The following is a 23,438-nucleotide window of genomic DNA, read 5'->3' on the forward strand; positions in this document are numbered from 1 at the left end:
GTCTTGTTTCTTCGTAGTAATCAAAGAAGCAGATTCGTAATCAAGCAAGGATTTCTTATGGTATTCTAAATTTTCATGACTTTTAAAGGTCTCTAGGCTTTTTTTCCAATTGCAAAATGGCTGTTTCACTAATTGCTTCAGCTCTTGGTTGCCTTTTCCAGCAAATTCAGGACCAAAAATAACACAATATTTGCAAAATGCTGCATCTTTTGCCTTAGAATAAGAAAGCCATTTAAATTTATGAAGCCATGAGTATTGAAATTTTGAATTACGCAACTGTGGATTTTTTGGGAAAACAAAATTTGGATTAGGTACATAAAGATTGTTCAATGCGTCTACCTTTTGAAATATATTCATTTTTTTGTCGAGAAACATAACTATATCGTTCTTTTCAAAAAATTCCGGAACAGGAACAGAGATTGAAGTTGACGGAGAGGAAGGAGGCAAACAGGAAGCTGAAGTTGACGGAGAAGGGGTAGGAAAATTAGAAGTGGAAGAGGAAGAGGGTAAAGATGGAGGGGATTCCGAAACTGAACTTTCATTTGGCTTTGATTTTTTTTTAAAGAAATCGACTATTGTCGTATTTCGTTTCATTTTTCTTACACAACTTAGCCAGTCGGCTACTTAGAATACGAATGAAAATGAGCGAATATACTTCTCAAAAGACTAATGCCAAAAAAAATAGATGCCGAAAAATAAATTTCGTAACACAAAGAATTTATTTTCTGTTTAACTGAATGCGATTTTTCTTATTTTCTATAAAGCGTTTAACGCAGGCTGCCAAACGGCCCAAACGTCCGGCAACGCCTGAGAACGTTGATGTGTAGATATATGTATATATGTGTGTGTGTGTGTGAAAGAGTCGTCCGTAATCGCTTGAATTTTGCATGTCGTGCACGACTATTTTAAACGCATAACAACGCATATACGCGCACGCGGCGCACGTATAAACTATATGGGGACTGTGGGACGTATACAGATACAGAGACGGAGGAGGCGAGCGCGCAGAGTGGGAGAACAGGCCCTTGAGCCGAGAGCTTGAGATTCACGACTTTCACGAGCGCCTCCGCGCAATTCGAGACTCTGCCCCCACCACGCATACACCCACATAGAAATTGACCTCCAGTGGATGTCCATCGCCCTTCCATACCTCCATGGGACGTCTATCTCTATGGTGGAAGTCAGATGGACGTCTATTAGAAGTCCATGAAACCTCCATAGCTCCATGGGATTTTACTTCCATCATGGAAGTTAGATGGACGTCCATTAGAAATCCATGAAACCTCCATAGCTCCATGGAATTTTACTTCCATCATGGAAGTCAAATAGATCTCCATTAGACATCCATCCAACCTCCATAGCTCCATGGGATTTTATTTCCATCATAGCAGTCAGATAGACGTCCATTAGAAGTTTTTAAAACCTCCATAGCTCCATGGGATTTTACTTCCATCATGGAAGTCAGATAGATCTCGATTAGACATCCATCCAACCTCCATAGCTCCATGGAATTTTACTTCTATCATGGAAGTCAGATAGATCTCCATTAGACATCCATTCAACCTCCATAGCTCCATGGGATTTTATTTCCATCATGGAAGTCAGATAGATCTCCATTAGACATCCATCCAACCTCCATAGCTCCATGGAATTTTACTTCTATCATGGAAGTCAGATAGATCTCCATTAGACTTCCATCCAACCTCCATAGCTCTATGGGATTTTATTTCCATCATAGAAGTCAGATGGACGTCCATTAGAAGTCCATTAAACCTCTATAGCTTCATAGGATTTTACTTCCATCATGGAAGTCAGATGGACGTCCATTAGACGTCCATAAAATTTCTATAGCTTCATGAAATTTTACTTTTATCATAGAAGTCAGATAGATTCCGTAAAGCGTATAATGCGCATGACGTTATTCTTGTTGATCACTAGAAGTTAAACAAGGATAAAATGTTATATTACGTATATCATGCGCTCTCTTTACGGAATTTGATCATTATCTCTTTATCAAAACAATTATGCAACTAATTTGTTTATAACAATTATAACAACTATGACAATTAAAAAAGCGTCATATATGTTTTTTAGTAATTTTTTTTGGTGAATCGATTGGCGTAATCAGTTCTCCTCTACAGTCAGTTTTGACAATTTGTTTATAACAACTAATTGCAAAATTAACTTTGGCAACGGGCTTTTTACGTCATTAATGTTTTTTCATGCTTTGATACTATTTCTAATTGTTGTTTTTTGACTGATTTGGCCATGGGCAGAAACAAGTTTTAATTATTTATATAATTTATATTAAAAATATCTAAGGCTAAATAAACAAAAGGTTAATAAGAGTGTTCGCGCGATACCCAAGACGCCAGTTTTTTCTTGTTCAAATCAGCTTTACTTCAAATATAACTTTTTATTAACAATCTCACAAGTGTACGTTTAGCTCAGTGTTAAGATACTAGGTTATCGTTCCGAAGATCTTAGGTTCGAATCCCGCCGGCGCCGATGCGTTTCAAAAATTTATAAAATAATACGTAATTGTAATTAGTAAATTAAAATGTTATATGTGAAACAGTGAATACAGATTAAGCTATAAAAATAATAAAATTTGTTTAAAAAAAAATTTTTTTTACCGTCCATTAGATGTCCACTGAAGGTCCGAACCTCCACGGTACACGTCCATTAATAATCTAAGTAACGTCTGCTGAGACTCCATAAAGCCTCTACTAATAATCCACGTGACGTCGGTTTGTCATCTACTAAGACTCTATGAACCCTTTATTAATGATCCACGTAACGTCTAATGGACATCCGTTGTTAACGTCTAATGGACGTCCAATGGACGTGCGCAATGCGGAACTGTGGATGCCTAGTGGCCGTCCATTGGATGTCCATGGGACGTCCACTGGAAGGTCCGAACTTCCACGGCAGACGTCCATTAGACGTCCATTGGAGGTTTTAGTTCTATGTGGGCAAGGAAAGAAAAGAGTGGCGCGGCGGCGGCGCCTGCGCCGAGCGCACCGTACGAGTGTGTGCGTGGTGATAGAATTTGGAAACTGGCATGACCGCCTCCGCTTTCCGCGTCGATATTTAGTTTTAATGTTGAAATCATTTTTTTTATTTAGATTTTTTATTTTTTAGATTTTTTAAATGAATCTAAAAAAATCGATTTTTTTTAATTTAGATTTAATTTCCAAGGGGGGGGTTTTAACCCCAAAACCCCCCCCCCCCTAGAATCCGCCAGTGGGTAAGTGTACCACAGACTCTATCAACTTAAAAAAATAATAATAATAATGTAATATAATTATAATAATAATAATAGTAATAATAATGATGATGATAATAATAATAATAATAGTAGTGGTGGTGGCGGTGGCGGTGGCGGTGGCGGTGGCGGTGGTGGTGGTAGTGGCGGTGGTGGTGGTAGTGGTAGTGGTAGTAGTAGTAGTAGTAGTAGTAGTAGTAAAGTAAGGTAGTAGTAGTGGTAGTGATAGTGGTAGTAGTAATAATAATAAAATTAATAATACAATTATTAATAATATAATTATTTGTAGTATCGATACTATATTTATACTAATACATATTATTGTTTCACGTGTAATACAATATAATCTGCAGAAACAATGAAAACAAATGTACTTACATCTTTATCCGTTAGGTTATGCAACATTTAAACAAAATTTTCGATTTTCGAAATTTTCCGCAAATTTTCTAATAATTCTTTTTCATTACTGCTAGATGATGAAGAAAGCAAATCTAGCAATGCAATTGCTAATCGTGCGTCCCGCGCAGCCATGTTGCACTGAATTGGCACCATCTTTGGGAGTTCGTGCCGAAATCTTGCACGAACGGGCAAAAATTCGGCACTAGAGGCTTGTTTTCTATTCCTGCACTAGACTGCACTGGAACGTTCTTTCTTGCTTTCACTAACTTTCAAATATATATATATACAGGGTGTTTCAGACCACCCGTACACCCCTTTTCTCTTCGCAGGATTAGGACCAATCAAAAATATGTTCAGACAAAAGTTGTAGGGTTTCAAAAGATCTATTCAATGATCTTATCAGTTTGACCTTGGATGGCGTCGCCAAGGTCAGATCGAAATCACATTAAGTTTTTTAAATGGAACACCCTATTTTTGATTCCAGAATCTAATAGCTGGTGTCAAGACCTTTCCAAAACACTATAAGAATGTTTATTTTCGTTGACTACTTTCCGAGTTGTGCGGCTTGAAAGTTACACTACCGCCAGCATCAGCATTACTCAAGATGTACCATGTGGTGGTTACTTAGTCGGATTTAATCTTGTGTGTGGGTGTGTGCATACGTGCATGCGTATGTGTATGGGGGAGGAAAAGGGGAGTCAAAGTTTTATGTACTCTGCTTTTGTTTATTAACTGGATTGATTATGTTTGATGATCAATCATGTCCAGATTGACTGTATGCATTTTCCCGTGCTTAGCATTATCCAGAATGAACGACGTGGACGTGACGAGAATTGCATCCCATTGGGGTGCTTGATTCACGTGAGTCCCCTTGCCTCTCACGTTTGGGGTGCTTGATTCACGTGAGTCCCCTTGCCTCTCACGTTTGGGGTGCTTGATTCACGTGAGTCCCCTTGCCTCTCACGTTCGGGAATGAATGAGTGTATGTTTTGTTAAGCGACTAAATGTTCAAAGTGAGCACCATTCTCTGCGATGCAAGCATCAACTCTATTTTGAAAATCATTGGTTGCTCGAAGAATTTCCTCGGCACGTAAGGATCGAATTGCTTCACTTATTCTACGAATCATATTATCCCTCGTAGTCGGACGTTCATGATAGACCAAGTTTTTTATCCTTCCCCAGAAATAATAATCAAGGACGGTGAGATCTGGTGATCGGGGTGGATAATTAATTGGACCGTATTTGCCTATCCACTTGTCGGGGAACATAGTACTTAATGCCGCACGAGCAACTCTCGATGTATGAGACGGACATGCATCTTGTTGGAACCACATGTTCAGGCGCAATTGCAGAGGAATATTTTCTAGTAAGACAGGAAGATCTGTCATTATCAAGGCGGAATATCTATCACCGTTTAGATTTTCGTCAAAGAAAACTGGACCTATGATTTGACTTCCAATAATTCCACACCAAACATTGACTTTCCAAATGGTTTGATGATCTACTTCTCTCAACCAGTGAGGATTATTTTGTGCTCAATAACGAGAGTTCCAAGTATTAACAGATCCATCACTTTTAAGTGTACATTCGTCAGAAAATAAAATTTTCAAGTGGAAATCAAGTGGTTGCTGTCTTATAAAGTTGCAAAATACAAGTCTCTGTCTAATATCGTTATAATTCAACGCTTGATGAACAGACATTCTGTAAGGGTGAAATTTGTTATTTTTTAGAATGCGCCAAACACTGATTTTACTAACACCAGAATCTTGTTCTCGTCGTCTTAAAGAATCATAAGGGTTCAATTCTGTCGATGCAAGAATTTCCACTGTTCTTTCATCCATAATCGGACGACGAATTTGTGTACCTTTGTTATGTTGAGGCTGAACGACACCTTTAATTTTGATTCGTTTAGCCAAACGTGAAAAAACATTTCGCGAGTGAGGAGTCCGATCAGGATAACGTTCCCGCCATAATCTTTCCGCTGCAATGAATGTACCTCGACACTCACCTAAAATTAGCAGCATATCATATGCTTCTTCATTGGAATAGGACATGTCTAAATAAACCTAGACTAATAAAGAGGGTCGGATTTTTGTTGCGCGATTGATACTGATATAACGGTTATTGAAGACGTAGGTGACAAGTTTGAGAGAGTTATTGTCACTCGTGTTGAGTTGAGTCACAATAGCGTTGTGGTGAATACATCTCTACTACATCCTATGCAAATAACAATATGTATAAAATCACGAGTTAGACATCGTTACGCAGAAAGCCGCGCTCGTTATTGCTCGTGTGCTACCGTTAAAGTAATAATGTAATTACATAGTATTATGACATACATATGTATGTGACTATCTACGGTCGCGACAGCTAACTTTCACGATTTTTCATGATCTGTTTTTGTTGGCCCGGCTCGCGTGTTTACTTTCTTTGTGTCGGCTGCACGGCTTTCTGCGTAACGCGTGATTTTATATTGTTATTTACATGGTGTTGGCGGTAGTGTAACTTTCAAGCCGCACAACTCGTAGTCAACACAAAGTAGTCAACGAAAATAAACTTTCTTGTAGTGTTTTGGAAAGGTCTTGACACCAGCTATTAGATTCTGGAATCAAAAATAGGGTGTTTCATTTAAAAAACTTAATGTGATTTCGATCTGACCTTGGCGACGCCATCCAAGGTCAAACTGATAAGATCATTGAATAGATCTTTTGAAACCCTACAACTTTCGTCTGAACATATTTTTGATTGGTCCTAATCCTGCGAAGAGAAAAGGGGTGTACGGGTGGTCTGAAACACCCTGTATATATATTTCATTTTAAGTGCACACTAAAGGTGCCTTTTCATGCTGACGCTCGACGCTCGATTTCAGCGTTGAAAAGATCACGTGACTAATATTAACGCCAGCGTCAGTTAAAATCCATGAAAAGTGGTATAGCGTCAGCGTTAAAGTATTTCAGTTAGAAATCGTGATCAGTGTTATTAAAAATGTCATATGCAGAAAAATATCAGATTTGGGTGAATGAATGCAATCAAAAGTTGTTAAAAAAACAAATGAGGAAAAAAGTTTTAATAGCACTTGTTATTAATGAGACGCAAAAGAAGAAAAGAAATTATTCTAAAAAACGTTATTGGGTTGAATCAATATTTCGAGAACGTAAACTACATGGATTTTATCATGCAATATATCCCATTATCACATTAGAAGACAGTAGATTTAGAAATTATTTTCGTATGAGTGTAACTCAGTTTGAAAAGTTATTGTGCATAATTGCACCTTTTATAACTAAACAGACTGTAATTAGAGAACTGATATCTGTTGGAGAACGATTATCAATGACATTAAGGTTCTTTGTAAATTTATTTAAAAAATTTATTTTTTATTTATTGTATTTTTTATTTGGCAAATTTCTATAAGTGTGATATTTATTTTATAAAGATTTTTGACATCTGGTGACTCAATGACTTCCATATCTTACCAATATCTTGTTGGATTAACGACTCTAATATTATTGAAGAAACTTATAACGCTATATGGAATTGTTTGATAAAGAAAGTATTTCTACCCAGTAAACACAGAATATGTATGTTATATAATATAGGAGTAACATGTAATATAACAGATGTTACATTCTATTTATATTATAATTATATAATATTACTTTATACATGCAATATTAAATTATGAAACTATTATGATGCCTGTTATTATTGTGTTATAATAGACGAACAGCAATATAATTACAATATTGCATGTTATATAATAACGGTTATATTACATACATTTTGATATTAAATAATTTGACATACGCGAAATTTTATTAACCTAACCTAACCTAACCTAACCTAATAGCAACCCTAGTAGGACAGTACATTGGCTTTACATTGGTTAACATTGGCGAAACATTGGTTATGTTGGGAGTACATTGGCCAATATATTCCAATAAAGAGCCAATATTGATCATAGAATCAATTGCACATGTACTTGTAATATTGCTCGCCAATTAATAAACAATATTGCATTTATATTGGAGGCGCATTGGCCAAGATTTGCCAATGTAAATCGAATATTGTTTATTAAAGAAATGGTAATGTACTGCCAATATTACAAATCAACAATTTTACAATATTGCTCTTACATTGGAGGTGCATTGGCCAAGATTTGCCAATGTAAAGCGAATATTGTTTATTGAAGAAATGGTAACGTACTGCCAATATTACGAGTCAACAATTGTACAATATTGCACTTACATTAGAAGTGCATTGGCCAATATTTGCCAATCAAAAGCGAATATTATTTTTTAAAGAAACGATAATGTGCTGCCAATGTTACAAGTTAACAATTGTACAATATTGCACTTATATTGGAAGTGTTAATGGTCAAGATTTCCAAATCTAAAGCGAATATTGGATACAAAAGATATATTAATGTGCTGCCAATGTTACGAGTCAATAATTGTATTGTAAATATTATCAATAAACGAAATAGGTCCATAAATAAAGAAACCTCAATCTATATTCCAATGAGCAAACAATATTTTTTAATTGTTAAAAAAATTTTTTTTTATAAAAATGTTTTATATTTAATTTGTATTATATTGACATATATTTTCTAATTGCATTCTTACTCAAATAAATAACAGAAAAGTTATTCCAGATACTATTCCGCATTTGTGAAATTAGTAAAAAAACTATAATTTTATATTTGTTTATATAAATAATGTACTTTAATTATACATATTCCATTTTTTCGATAACGTATATTGACCTGATCTACCAGTTATATACGCGTATCAGCACAAAGTGTTCACAGGTCATCACAAGGGATCAGTTTGCAGCGATCACACAGGTCAAACAACGTTCACCGGAGTCGCGACTTGGAAAGCTTGGGTTAAAAAAAAAATTTGACTAATATTGGTTAAAGTGTCAACCTTCTAATATTGGACCAATGTTGAAAACCCAATACACAACCAATATATAATATCGTATTTATTTATTTTTTCAATATTGGTTAAATAAGGGTCGATATCATACTTTGCAATATTGGACTAATATTGAAAATCAATTCACATACAATAGATAATATTGGGTTGACATGATTTTTCAATATTGGACCAATATTCCAACTTCAAGATTGGTTAAATAAGAGTCGATATCATACTCTGCAATATTGGACCAATACTGAAAATCAATTCACACCCAATATAGAATATTAGGTTTACATTATTTCCTAATATTGAACCAATATTTTGTGCTACTAGGGAATGCCATTTTCAGTCGGTTCCAATACCAGAGAGGTTCCTCTCTGCCGACACTTCCCGCCATTAATTAAGGCAATTATAATTAATTAATTAATTGAGGTACTCGGTAGTCGGTGTGTATCAGAGTGCAGTCAAGTTAACATCCTTTAATTGGTTAATTTGTAAAATTCTTTGTTGTTATTGGTTAATCAAATGCTTCGAAGCATTTGTAGTGTCCAGTTGATCGCAACCTTAGTGTGTACCAGTGCAGTGTATTTCCGAACCCAGCATACCTCTCCGGCCTATTTTGTGCATTGATAAGAGAAAACAGGAATGTAATAAAATATTATAATCATAAACACTGTGTGATACAATGTTATCACGGATAAATATCGATTATTTGGTATCATTTATCCATGGATTATATATTTAGATCATATTTGACATCGTTTTCAACATCGCGTAGAAAATGAGGTTAAAAATGTTCGCTAGAGAAATGGCATCCGTTTCAGTGATATAAATGTAAAAATCTTTAATCTGTAAAGTGACATAAAAGTTGGAAAACACTGAATTGTATACTGTTATTATAGTGTTGTTTTTATTCATGAAAGAAAAAAATGCTTTAAAATTATAATTTAACTATAATTTATTTCAGTTGGTTCATAACAATTAATTTTAGTATTAATTATAATTTATAATTGTTTTGACATGTAGTTTGTACCTGATATTATTACTGCGTAAATAGTAAACAAATGTTAGTAAAATAGCTATATTCATTATTTTCCACATAGCACGTAATATTTCTGTGATATCACAGAAATATTGCTGTGATATTACACAGTGATAATGACATTGAAGTATTCTAGTGATATCACAAAAATTGATTTTAATTTTAAAAAATTGTTATCATAAAAAATTGTTTTAAAGAAAATATTTACAAAAAGTTTTGTCAATACACATTTATCATTCACTGGACAATAAATATTTTAAGGTATATTTAGAAGTTTTTGAAAAAAATATACATTTTTACGTCGTTCAATATTCACTGCTCAGTACATTAGTTTGTAAAATAATTTATTCATTAATATTGATTAGACTATTATACACCACAGTAAAAGGTTTTTCAAGTTAATTAAAATATTAAATTTTCAACAAATTTTTCTTTAGACTTTACTTTTTTTTAAATTCTATTAAAAAATATGATTATATATATTCCATCATTAATCAGGTATTTTACAATATTCATTAATTTGTGACAATGCACCCCATAGCAAAAGCATCGCCACGGCAAACATCAGCCGAAAAGGCCGCCGGGCCATAACCGGGGGTGCCGTGGGCACCCACTTTTAAACAATCCAAGACCGCGATACCGCCTGGCGATAGACATCGCCAGAAGAAACGCGCCGAGCCATCGCACGCGCTGAGTCGGCGCGCACGCGCTCTCGGAGAACACGCGGTCCTCCCTTCCCCGACGACTCCGCCGTCAAGCGCCGAGAAAGGTAACGGAGGCGAGCGGAGTCGCTCGGTATAAATAGGGCCACCGCGACGAGAAACACTGACTCTACCACCGACCAGCTTCCCGATCACGATCCGCTGCGTCGGCGATATTCTGCTCCTGAAGTCGGAAAACCCGGTCGAAGAGTGCTTGGCCGCGGCGAGAGGGTACTCCGCCTCCGACGCAACTCCTTTCAATAGCCCCCAGCCTCCGCGAACCGAGGACCACGAGTCTCGGTCCACGAGCCGGCCTCCGGTAACCCAGAGGCTACCCTCCTCTCCCCGCGACACCCACCAAAACCGCGACCGTCGTGTTCGGGGTCCCGGGTCAAGGTACTTGACAGGGTGTCGCGCGTCTAACCTGCCTGCGACGATCCCCGTCGCGAAACCGCGATACCGTGCGGGAATCCGATCCGCCCAAAGCGATCGCGTCTCACCGGTCAGAACCGCGAACGGTACCGTAAGCCACGCCTACCGCGTCGCCGGAGCACGACACGCAGACCGCGGGGACCGCATCCCCCCGGAATCGCGCCTATACGCTCCCGTGCGGGCTAACGCCGAGACGCGCCTACCTCACCGTATTGTATGTATATATGTAAATAGCGCAACCGTGTAAATAGTAGATAAGAAATATAATTGTATAAGCTGCATTTGAACTCAAAACTCGCGTCGAATTATTCAAAGCCGTTCCGCCGACCTTCCTTTCTTCCGCGTCGAACCATTTCCGCGGCCTCGCGCCGGGAATCCGACGAGCTGATCCGCGCGCAGAAAGTCGGTAAATTACAAATTATATGTATATAATGTTGCGGCTCGGTCACCAACCAACATACGACGAAACAAACGAGCGCGTGCACAGCCGCTATACAATCCCGCCGTGTGTATAAGACTCCACGCAACAAGTGAGTGCTAGCACCACCGCTAGGTGGCTGCGCCGTTGGAGACCTTCTCATGAGTCGAATGCAGCCACAGATGTTATATCTAGACGCCACCGCGGCCGACTCACTAGCTCACACTTCAGTGAGATTTTAAGGAAAATCGTTGCTTGTTGTAATTTGGAGACAAATACTCGTTCTGATTCTTTTTCTAGTGACGTGTGTGTGTGGAATGCTGTTCCACATAAAATTTTATATTTTTACATATAAATAATATTTTGTATTGTTATTTAATCTTGAACATGAATTAAAATTATAATTCAAATTAAATCTTTTTTAACAAAAAAAAGACACAGAAGATATTTTTTTGTAAATTAAACATTTATTACGTTTAGATTATTGTATTCTGTTTTAATAAATATAATTATTTTTTTCTATGTCTAATATATATTACATGTAACAATGATTTGTATTTTTGTGTGTATTTTTAACAATGTGTTATAAGCCTGTTTGTATTGTTGTGTGTATTTTTAACAACGTGTTATAAGCTGAAATAAGGCATTAGTAAATTCAAATACAACAGTTACTTTATTATCATATAATAATTATATAACAAAGTAACAACTTATACTACATTTATATTACATTAAAATAAATTTATAAAATTGTTATATAAATGTTTGGTTCAATTAATATACCGTTTTAGTAACACGTTATATGCAGGGCTGGATTTACTATAGGGGCTTAATGGGCTATAGTCCAGGGCGGCAAAATATAGAAGCGGCAAAATATAGAGACACGACGCGCCGCAGCATGTCATGCCGCGGCACGTCGTGCCGCAGGACCGCGTTTCAGAGGCGGCATACGGCTGAGGTTCAATCGTACGCCGCGGTGTGTCGTGCCCACCGAAACCCTGTGGGCTATTTTGTAGCCCGGGAAATATGTCAGGTCGTAATTAATTTGGTACGCGTTGTACTGTTAACCAGATTGACGAATGTATCATTACAACTTATAGAAGTTATACAGCGAGAATTACAAGAGTGATGCAATACAACTAGACGCACTGATTATACCGACACGCGGGCATGTGTGTGGGCACATGCATGTAACTCGACGACATACAGAGTTCGAATGCTCACGCAGCGCTGCTCGGCAGAACCCGGCTTCGACCATAGACTACGAATAGCGTAGGGGGAACTCGCCGGTCGCCACACACTCCCCTGCGAGTGTAAACGAAAGGAGAATTACATGTGTTTCGAAGAAAATGCTAACTACGTTTAACAATATAGTTGGAAATTAAATTAACCTACTAATATTGAAAACTAATGCTAGACTTAAGAGCGTAGCTGACAATATAGACTTAAAAACTAACGCTGAGAAACGCTAGGGATACAAAATGAGTTACAAAGAATACCAAGTAATAGTTATTTACTAAGGTCGAAACGTACTTTCTTTTTTTGCGGCGGGTAAGTTTTAACTTGTTTAGGGCGCGATTCAGACAACACAGGGTGTTCGTCATAATTCATTGACGAGGAAGTAGGAACGTCTGGGGGAGACGACCTGTTAATATCCTCCAGAAGAAAATGCGCCGGTTTTAAACGCTCCGTGGAAACGCTAATTGGTCGGTTATTGACGTCTAACGTAAATACTTTATCGGAATCGCGTTTAATGATCCTGAAGGGACCAGAGTATGGTCGCTCAAGAGGTTTTTTAACCGCGTCGGTGCGAAAGAATACGTGAAAGCACGCGTTAAGTTCCTTAAAGAAAAATGCACGTTTTTTGTGATGATGAGTTACAGGTACGGGTTTAATTTGGCGCATGAATTCGCGAAAATCGCTAATGAAAATCTGCGGATCAGGGATAAAATCATCCTGTAGAAAAAATTCTCCAGGAACGTGGAGCACGGTGCCGTATACAAATTCGGCTGGAGAAGCCATGGTGTCTAAGCGAACGTGGGTACGTAATCCGAGAAGAACGGTTGGGAGGGTATTGACCCAATTTTCCGTACCGTGGCACATTAATGCTGCCTTTAACGAGCGGTGCCAGCGCTTTATCATCCCATTTGACGCGGGATGGTAAGCAGTTGTGCGAACGCGTTTACAGCCTACGAGCGAGAGTGAAGCCGCGAAAAGCTGTGACTCGAATTGAGTTCCTGATCGGTAGTCAGAGTTTGCGGTGCGCCAAACCGTGTGATCCAATGATTATGAAAAGCTTTAGCCACTGTTTTGGCCGAGATATCGGCTAAAGGAATTGCTTCCGGCCAACGCGAAAATCTGTCGATCAGTGTCAAACAATATCTATAGCCGTTATTTAACGGTAAGGGACCAATAATGTCCATATGGACGTGGTCGAAACGCCCATCAGGAGCGGTAAAATAAGAAGGTATCTGTTTGATGTGGCGGGATACCTTTGATTGCTGACAGTCGATACAGTTATTTGCCCATAAGGCGACATCGCGATGCAGGTTAGGCCAAATATATCGTTGACGAATTATACAATCAGTGATTTTTGCGCTAGGATGCGCGGGGTTATGAAACAGATCAAATACCTGCCTCCGAAGAGATACTGGAATATAGGGGCGAATAGCTTTCCCTGATAATTCACAGTAGAGCTCGGAATTTGATGAACCCCAAACAAATATTTTAAGTTTAAGAGCAGACTTATCGGAAGCTAACAAGTGTTTAAGCTCCTCGTCTTCTTTCTGCCGAGAGGCGAGATCATTAAGCTCAAATTCGGTCGGTAGGCGGAGTGCCTCAATGCGTGACAGACTGTCGGCAACCAAATTATCGGGACCTGGAAGATATCCAATATTTGTAGAGAATTGAGCGATGAATGACAATTGTCGTAACTAGGTGAGGCTTTATCAGAGCGTTGTTTAAACGCATAAACCAGAGGTTTATGATCCGTTAGGATATGGAAATTGCGACCTTCAAGGAAGTGTCGAAAGAATTTAATGGATTCGTAGATCGCGGTTAACTCGCGATCATATGCGCTGTAGTTTTTTTGGGATGGGGTGAACTTCTTGGAAAAGAAAGACAAAGGTCTCCAAGAATCCGAGAACTTTTGTTCGAGAACAGCTCCCATCGAGAAGTTAGAAGCATCCGTAACTATGCGCGTTTCCGAATCATTGGACGGATGAGCTAATAAGGCCGCGTTAGCTAAGCTAGATTTTGCTTTAACAAACGCGTCTTCGGCATCAGGTGTCCATGGAATTTCGCGTTTATCATTTTTACGCGAATTTGTCAAAAAGGAATGAAGCAGAGCTTGTATGCGAGCTGCCTGTTTTATGCTGCACCTATAAAAATTAAGGGCGCCTAAAAATCGTCGGAGATCGGCAATTGTACGAGGTTTAGGCCAATTTTGTATGGCAGCAACGCGTTCGGGAATTGGCTTGATACCGTCCCGACTAACTACGTGGCCTAAGAAGGTAACCTCTTGTGCACCAAGAATGCATTTAGTTGGGTTAATGAATAAACCGTATTTTTTGAGTCTTTGAAAGACGATACGCAGATGATTCTTATGCTCCTGCTCTGAGGAGGATGCAATAAGAATGTCATCGATGTATACAAAAACGAAATCTAGATCCTGAAGAGCGCGATGTATGTAACGCTGAAACGATTGAGCGGCGTTACGTAACCCGAAAGTCATGTAGACAAATTCGAATAAGCCGAAAGGGGTAATGACGGCCGTTTTGGGTACGTCCTCTTTAGCCACCGGGATTTGGTGGTACGCTTTATAGAGATCTAGAACAGAAAAAATGGTTTTCCCTGCCAGATTGGCAGTGAAATCGTGCAGGTGAGGTATCGGATACTTATCCGGAATAGTTATCGCGTTGAGACGACGATAATCACCGCAAATACGCCATTCGCCGTTTTTTTTACGGACTAAGTGTATGGAGCCTGTGGACTAGCCCAGGAGCTATTTGAAGGCCTACAAATGCCTAAACTCATAAGCCGTTTAAATTCGGCTTTTGTCGCCGTTAATTTGTCAGGCGCTAAACGACGAGGACGTTCGGCAACGGGCGGGCCTGAGGTCGCGATATGATGCTCGACATCACGAGTTCCTGAAGGAATCATTTGATCTACCCCCGTTATATCCGGAAACTCTGACAGGATGTCTGCGAATTTAGATCCGCGATTTACTGAAAAGACTTTAGTATTTGATACCACTCGAATTTCGCCGACGGCGGAAAGTTTGGTTTTCGAGTCAATGAACCGGCGCTTGTGTAAGTCTACCACTAGTTGGTAGAACTTTAAACAATCTGCGCCAATAATGGCGTGGGAAACGGCAGCAACGCGGAAATTCCACGCGATAGGTCGCCGAAGACCCAGGTCTAGTGTAAGGCGACGCTCGCCGTAGGTATCAATTACTGTGTTATTAGCCGCGAATAATTTGTGCTCGGTCGGCTGTTTTTTATCGCGAGGCATTGCGGGAAGAATAGAAATCTCCGCGCCCGTGTCTACAAGGAATTGACGACCGGTAATGCGATCATATATGTGAAGACGGCTTTGAGACGCCCCATATCTCCCGACCGTCTCTGTGCGAGGAGGGGGTTGTAGTTTTCCGTCGCGTTTTTGTTTTTCCACGAACAGGGCTTGCGACAGGATGTCGCTTTTCTCCATATTTACGATGGATGAAGCAAAGTCCTGACTGTTTGTCAGTTTTTTTAGCGTCGCTCGGGGGACCGGGAGAACGGCCTCGAGACGAAAATCGCCTGCGAAGCGATTTGAATACCTCCTTGTTTAATGCGGCGAGCTGTTTTGAGATAGAGTTCAATTTCTTGTCAATATCTGACGGGGATACCATGTCTTTTTGTTTAGACGCGGATGCGACAAAAGGTACCACGGAGGTGTTAGGATTGTTAATTTCCATTATTCTATCCGCAATTTCCGCTCATTTTTGTAGATCCTGCTCATTTATCGCCGCTAGGATCGCTCTATGAGAGTCAGGAAGCTGCTCGATAAATAGAGACCGAAGAACTTGTGGACTGCATTGTCCATTGTTAAGGTTTTTCATTCGGTTTAATAAATGCGAGGGTTTTTGATCCCCTAAGACTTGACCTTTCAATAGGGTCCGCAAGCGCGACTCAGGAGAAATCGCATAGACGGATAGAATACGCTCTTTGAGGCTATTAAATAAATTATCGATCGGAGGATCGGCTTTGAGTAAATCCGCGATATGCGCGATCACTTCGCTGTCAAGGCCGGTGAGGAGATAATCCGCCTTGGTTCGGTCAATGGTAATTGCCGCGACTCGTAATGACGCCTCTACTTGTAGAATCCACGCCTCGGGTTCGCTTTTCCAAAACGGCGGGATCTTAGGAGCGCGATAAGCTTCAACGCGCGGCGGTTCGTCAATCATAGTGACAATGGTATGAGTCGAGTAACGAAAACGACTGTTACTATCTGAACGCAAAAATTGGCGTAACAACTAGCGCCAAACCGCGCGAACAGTTATTGAAGACAGCGCACGATTAAAATGTGAACAGACAGAGCGTACGCGACAGAGACGCGAAACGACTGCTAAATCATTGAATTAACACTAACGCGTAACGTTGAGTTAAGTCGCCGGCAACACGACAATGTTGCTATTCGATGAGTTCAGAGGAACCTCGAAGCAAAATGACTTCAAAAAAAAAGAACGTGAGAAGTCGGTACACAATAGTAATGGTACGGGCGTAACGTTACGACCCGAATGACGCCACGATAGAAATGCATATATCCTGTGCGAATGCTAAAGCGACGTAGCTAGACGCTTAACAGAAAGTCGGCCTGCGATATTTTAATATTTGCCATAAATAGGCGTACGAAACGAGAAAGAAAGTGACAATGTCGTTGTGCGGTAGCCGTTGTTCGAAATGCACCAATGGCGTGCGAGCATGATACAGCGCTGTTGCTACGCGCGAGGATTCTCGATTTGAAATGCCGGGTCAAAAGCTTGACGCGGACGCGTACACTGGCACAGGCAAATAAGAGAGATAGTACATTACGAGGACGAAGGTCTCGGTGATCCTGAAGAGACGGAATGCACCGTCGAGATCTGCGATGAGCCGCGAAGATCGGCGATGTCCTGACGCCTCAATGTCGGATGATGCGTGGCAAAAAATTGCGTAACGCCACGTCGGTTACTGAGAGCTGCAACGGGCTGCGATGAGCTGCGAATAGTCGCAATATGCTGCGCAGAGCCACTGAAGAAGAGGTAGCTAGCCGATGCGTCAGGAATAGCCTCGCCGGGGATGGAAATCCGTCGAACAGGCCACCCGTTGAAACGCGATGGCTGAGACGTTCTCGTCGAATAACGTGTCTCCCTACCGATGTCGCCCAATGGCGTGTCGTTGCGCCAACGGCTTTGCCGGCCGGCACGAAGGCACTTCCCTTTTCAGGAAAATCTGCGTCGTTCGCCAAGAATGCTGAGCGAAGAGGTTCTGGAACAGAGAAAAATGCCGTCGCGTGTCCCCTGGGAAGCCGGTGGACTACGCACGGGCCTTGACGAGACAATTTCTCGAAGCACGCACCGAAACGACCTATCACGTCGGGGTCACCAATGTGGGCTATTTTGTAGCCCGGGAAATATGTCAGGTCGTAATTAATTTGGTACGCGTTGTACTGTTAACCAGATTGACGAATGTATTATTACAACTTATAGAAGTTATACAGCGAGAATTACAAGAGTGATGCAATACAACTAGACGCACTGATTATACCGACACGCGGGCATGTGTACGGGCACATGCATGTAACTCGACGACATACAGAGTTCGAATGCTCACGCAGCGCTGCTCGGCAGAACCCGGCTTCGACCATAGACTACGAATAGTGTAGAGAGAACTCGCCGGTCGCCACAACCCTATCTCGCAAGAGAAGTTAGACATCGATTATTACATATATGAGATCGGCCCGGCGGCCGGCAATCGGCAACGATACTTACGATACGTGAGAATTAGCGTGCGACAATATTATATCCATTTGTGTTTCATATTTTATGTTTTATCTTTTGTATTTTAAAATCAAATAAATTTCTTGATTAGTATATATAAATTTTAGTTATTAATCGCAGTTTTTTACGTTTTTTTCCTTTTACTTCCTTTTTTATAATTTGCATTAGATTGCTGTCGCAGCCTTCAATTTTTTTTTAAATATTATATAAGAAACATGAGTGACGGACGAATACGGTTAAGTGGAAGTCAGTACAAGAAACGTAGGTTGGATAAGGCTGAGAGAGAACGTAGTATCGTAGAAAAAACTTTTAAAATTGATAGTTTCTTTAATCAACCGAAAGTTGTTAATCAACTAAATAACTTTGAAAAACCAGCCATTTCCATTGCTGATTCTTCAAAACAGCTCCTTCCCATTACTGGTTCGGATAATATCAAAAAAATTGTACCAACAGCTTGTAACATAGACCCTAATTCTAATTTCACCTCAAAGTCCCTAGAGCCAACTACTTCGTCTTCTATTACTAATATCAATCAAAGTAATAATTTGGCAGTTAATTCTAATGTGATTGTAAAGGATCCAGCTTTATGGGTAATAAACGATGCTACACGTAAATACGTTTTGCAGCATGGAATTAACCAAGATCATGTTCATGATAAAAATTTTGATTTTTCCCGCTCAAAGAGACTTTGTGGTAAGCAATATCGATATTTAAATGAATCTTTATTTAAAACCCAACTTGTCAATGGCCAAATAGTAAAGCGATCGTATTTAATGTAGTATCAGAAAGTTCTGGTTCAGTGTTTTGTGTTCCTTGTCAATTATTTGGTGGAACTACAAAAATAGCAAAAGAAGGATTTGACGACTGGAAGCATGGCAATGATGCATTGAAAAATCACGAGAATTCTTTTGAACACAAGTCGTATGTTTTAGAAATGAAAATGAGATCAAACACTCTTGGAAAAATTGATACACATTTTTCTTGTCAAATAGACACAGAGAAAAAGTACTGGCGCAACGTTTTAAAACGGGTTGTAGCCACTGTCCGTGCTTTGGTAACTGCAGGTTTACCTTTAAGAGGTCATATCGAGAAGTTTGGTTCGTCAAGCAGTGGTAACTTTATAATGTGTCTTGAACTTATTTCTGAATTCGATCCTTTTTTGGCAGAGCATATAGCTAAGTACGGTAATCCAGGTCAAGGCCACACTTCGTATTTATCTTCTACTACATATGAACATTTCGTTAAGTTAATGGCTGAAGAAGTAACAAAATAAATAATTAAAGAATTAAAGAGTGCCAAGTATTTTTCTATTATAGTAGATTCAAGTCCAGACATATCTCATACTGATCAACTTGCAGTGATTGTGAGATATGTTTTGGAAAATGGACATCCTGTAGAGAGGTTTCTGTGTTTTGTTCCGAATGCTGGTCATAAATCAATCGAACTTATTGATGCTGTTGTCACTGTGCTTGTGGGTTTTGATATCGATATTGCAAATTGTAGAGGTCAATCATATGATAATGCCATGAATATGTCTGGAAAATATGCCGGATTACAAGCTAGAATTAATGAAATTTCTCCAAATGCTGTATACTCTCCCTGCTCAGCTCATTCCTTGAATTTAGTTGGAGAACATGCAGCAAGTTGTTGTAAAGAAAGTAATGCCTTTTTTTTCTTCTTCAAAATTTGTATGTATTTTTTTCAAGTTCTACTTATCGCTGGGAAATATTACAGAGACATTTAACACAACGTGAAAACAGAACTCTAAAAGGCTTGTCACAAACACGATGGTCAGCTCGTTATGACGCGTGTCAGAGTCTTAATAAAGATTGGAATGAAGTGATTGAGGCTCTTACATCAATTGCGGAAGATGAAACAGAAAAATCTTGTACTCGATGTAAAGCTTCAGGTATCCTCCGACAACTACAACGTCTTGAAACAGCTATTCTTTCTTCAGTATGGGATAATTTATTACAGAGATTTTATTTTTCTAACAAGAAGCTCCAAGCAGCTGACATTGATCTTTATACTGTAGCAGAACTATATGGTTCACTAATAAACTATGTTGAAAGTATTAGGAAAACTTTTGATACCTACGAAAATGCTGCTCTTAAAAAATCATTTGTTACAGAGTATGAAGATATATCGAAAAGAAAAAAGATAAGAAAACTCCAAGACGATGAATCACGAAATTTTGAAACCGAATTTATTGGGCGAGAAAACTTTAAAATCAATACTTTTTATGTCATAATTGATAGAATAGTTGCAGAGTTAGAACGTCGAAAAGCAGTCTATGAAAAGTTAAGCACGAGTTTTGGTTTTTTAACTAAAGGAATTACAATGGATAATAAAACTATTGCTAAAAATGCTACCAGATTAAGTAATGAATACAAAGAAGACTTGCCAGATTCAGAATCGTTTCAAAATGAATGTCTCCATTTCTTTGGATTTTTAAAAAATTTAAATGAACCTCCAAGCACTATTCGAGAGATCTGCAAAATGATTTACGATAAAGGCCTTCAAGAAGTATATCCTTACATTAATATCGTACTTAGAATCTTCTTATGCATAGCTGTAACAAACTGTTCAGCAGAAAGATCTTTCTCGGTATTACGGAGCGTCAAAAATTATCTCCGATCTACGATGTGTGATGAACGTCTCAACTATTCAGCAGTTCTTACAATTGAGTCAGAAATCGCAAAACGTATAAATTATGATGATATAATTGATTCATTTGCTAATGCTCAGTCGCGTAGAAAGGTAATAAAATAAGTAATAATTGAAGAAGTAATTCACAATTAAAGGACCTTCATTTAACAAGTATTTTATTGTCAAAATCAACATTTTAATTAAAAATTAAACTATAATAAAATCAAATAAAAAAATAAACTTTAAAAAATAAAAAAAAATTAAAAAATAAGAAAACACAAAAAAACAAAAAACCGGAGTGTGAAGTCCTATCGTGCAGCCTCGTGGCACACTCTGAGTTGTATTTAATAATTCATTTAATATAATAAATAATCAATTACAATACCAGCTAATGCGCGTAGGTTTTTTTTGCAATATTATACAGAGTGACCCAGAAAATCTGCCCATGCCCTCATGGGTTGATAAAGCAAGTAAAACTGAGAAGAAAAGTCCTTTACCATTTTTCGAAATTCGCAATAGTTAACGAGATAAAAATTAATTAAAGTCGGCGAATGAAGGCGTACTTTCCCTACCCACCGAGCGCGGGACCGCCTAGCCGTTACCAAGCTCTTGGCTCGGCGACAGCCAGGCGGTCCCCCCCCGCGCGGGTAGTTGCTGCTTTACTCCCTCCTCGCCGCGCCGCCTGGTCCTAGCTTGGTGACGGCTAGGCGATCCCGCGCGCGGCGGGTAGGGAAAGTACGCCTTCATTCACCGACTTTAATTAATTTTTATCTCGTTAACTATTGCGAATTTCGAAAAATGGTAAAGGACTTTTCTTCTCAGTTTTACTTGCTCTATCAACCCATGAGGGCATGGGCAGATTTTCTGGGTCACCCTGTATATACAAGTTGACAAGTTATATCCTAATATTAACCTATTAAAAGCTGTTACATTTGGAATTTATTTTACATAGGCATTAAACTTGTTAAGTTAAAAGTTGTTACACTTAGGAATCATCATGTTCAGGTTGCGTTATGCATTTCTTATAAAAATTCTAATTTTCACTGTACAAGGGGCGGCTGCTACTTTTCAGCCCCAAGCGGCAAAATACGTAAATCCGCGCCTGGTTATATGGATGTTATATAACTGCAATTTCGTATGAGTAAGAAATTAAAACTAACATGCAAGTTACATGTAACGCACACATTATATTGCCGTTACTTTCTGTTTCATTAAGCTATTATAATATAACTGTTTTATAATTGTGTTTACTGGGTATCTTATTTAAAAGAAGAAGATTGGTTGGATATTACTCACAAATTTGAAGTTAAATGGAATTTTAATCATTGTATTGGAGCAATCGATGGAAAACATGTTTTTATTCAGGTACATATTTTATATATATGTACATATATTTCCAATACATAATATCCGGTTGCACCAATGTTATTTTTGCTTTAAAGCGAGAATTTAAACATGTATCTATCTTCATCTTTTTTTCTAAATAAATAAAGACAGACACATAGTTAAATCTCGTTTAAAGTCAAAGTAATATTGGTGCAATCGGGCCTAAATGTATTTGTTTGCACAAAAGTAAATAACACAAACATTTTTTTTCAGTGTCCTAATAATGCAGGCTCTTCTTATTTTAATTATAAGCATACTCATAGTATTGTTTTACTTGGAATTTGTAATGCCAACTATTGTTTTACATATGTTGATATTGGCGCTTATGGTCGACGTAGTGATGGTGGCATTTTTAAAGATTCTCTCATAGGTCAAAAGTTTTATAATAATGAAATGAATTTACCACAACCAAGACCTTTAACATCAAATGGAGAATCATTACCTTATGTTCTTGTTGGTGATAAAGCTTTTCAGTTAACAAATTATTTACTTCGGCCTTACCCTGGAAAAAATTTAATCGAACAACGAACAATTTATAATTACCGTCTTAGTCGTGCAAGAAGAACAATAGAAAACACTTTTAGTATTATAGTAAGCCGCTGGAGAATTTTAAAACAACCTATTATTTGTAACATTGAAAAATCAGTGGAGATTGTTCAAGCAATTGTGTGTCTTCACAATTGGATACGAAAACAAGACATAGATGTAAATCAATATGTAACGCCGACGCTGATTGATAGAGAAGATTCCGAGGGTTTTATTCCTGGTTCTTGGAGAGAAAATATACACAATAGTGCCTTAATAAATATAAATAAAACTGGTAGTAATAATTGTTCTCGTAACGCTATGGAAATTCGTGAACAATTTTGTAAATATTTTAATAACGAAGGAGCTGTATCGTGGCAATATGACCGCTGCTAAATACATGTTAAAATAAAATAAACATTGAAATTTGGTATTCAATATAAAAGTTGTTTTATTTCTAACAGAAATGTTTGATTGCATCTCGTCCCTTATATGTTTAGAAATATACTTAAAAATAAAATAATTGCAATGAAAACAAAACAAAGTCATATATGTATGTATACGTATAACAATAAAATAAAATAAAAATCGTAAATCAAATAAATCATAAAACAAAACAATTCTTAATTTTATGTGACTTAGTAAAAAATAAATGGTGTTTTTACTTATATT

At 38.4% G+C, this 23,438-nt stretch overlaps 2 protein-coding genes across 2 annotated transcripts; one reads left to right on the top strand and one right to left on the bottom strand.

The window, feature by feature from the left end:
• Window positions 1-15,154: 15,154 nt before the first annotated feature.
• LOC120359571 lies at window positions 15,155-15,892 on the bottom strand. Its single transcript, XM_039457563.1, has one exon. The coding sequence runs from the start codon at window positions 15,890-15,892 to the stop codon at window positions 15,155-15,157; it is 738 nt and encodes a 245-aa protein (XP_039313497.1).
• Window positions 15,893-18,421: 2,529 nt separating this feature from the next.
• On the top strand, window positions 18,422-23,162 carry LOC113005186. The gene is made up of 7 exons (XM_039457564.1): window positions 18,422-18,815; window positions 18,986-19,390; window positions 19,523-19,794; window positions 19,941-20,338; window positions 20,465-20,732; window positions 22,455-22,698; window positions 22,888-23,162. Exons 1-7 carry the CDS (start codon window positions 18,422-18,424, stop codon window positions 23,160-23,162), a joined length of 2,256 nt encoding a protein of 751 aa, XP_039313498.1.
• The last annotated feature ends 276 nt before the right edge of the window (window positions 23,163-23,438 follow it).

Source organism: Solenopsis invicta, chromosome 14, assembly GCF_016802725.1.
Source record: "Solenopsis invicta isolate M01_SB chromosome 14, UNIL_Sinv_3.0, whole genome shotgun sequence".
In the NCBI taxonomy this organism is placed as follows: domain Eukaryota; kingdom Metazoa; phylum Arthropoda; class Insecta; order Hymenoptera; family Formicidae; genus Solenopsis; species Solenopsis invicta.

Bases quoted from the DNA above. Each gene is read 5' to 3' on its own strand.
- LOC120359571 (XM_039457563.1), bottom strand. From the start codon at position 15,892: ATGGAGAAAAGCGACATCCTGTCGCAAGCCCTGTTCGTGGAAAAACAA.
- LOC113005186 (XM_039457564.1), top strand. From the start codon at position 18,422: ATGAGTGACGGACGAATACGGTTAAGTGGAAGTCAGTACAAGAAACGT. The intron at 18,816-18,985 runs GTAAATACGTTT...TATTTAATGTAG, and splicing joins GGTAATAAACGATGCTACAC to TATCAGAAAGTTCTGGTTCA. The intron at 20,339-20,464 runs GTATGAAGATAT...CATAATTGATAG, and splicing joins AAAAAATCATTTGTTACAGA to AATAGTTGCAGAGTTAGAAC.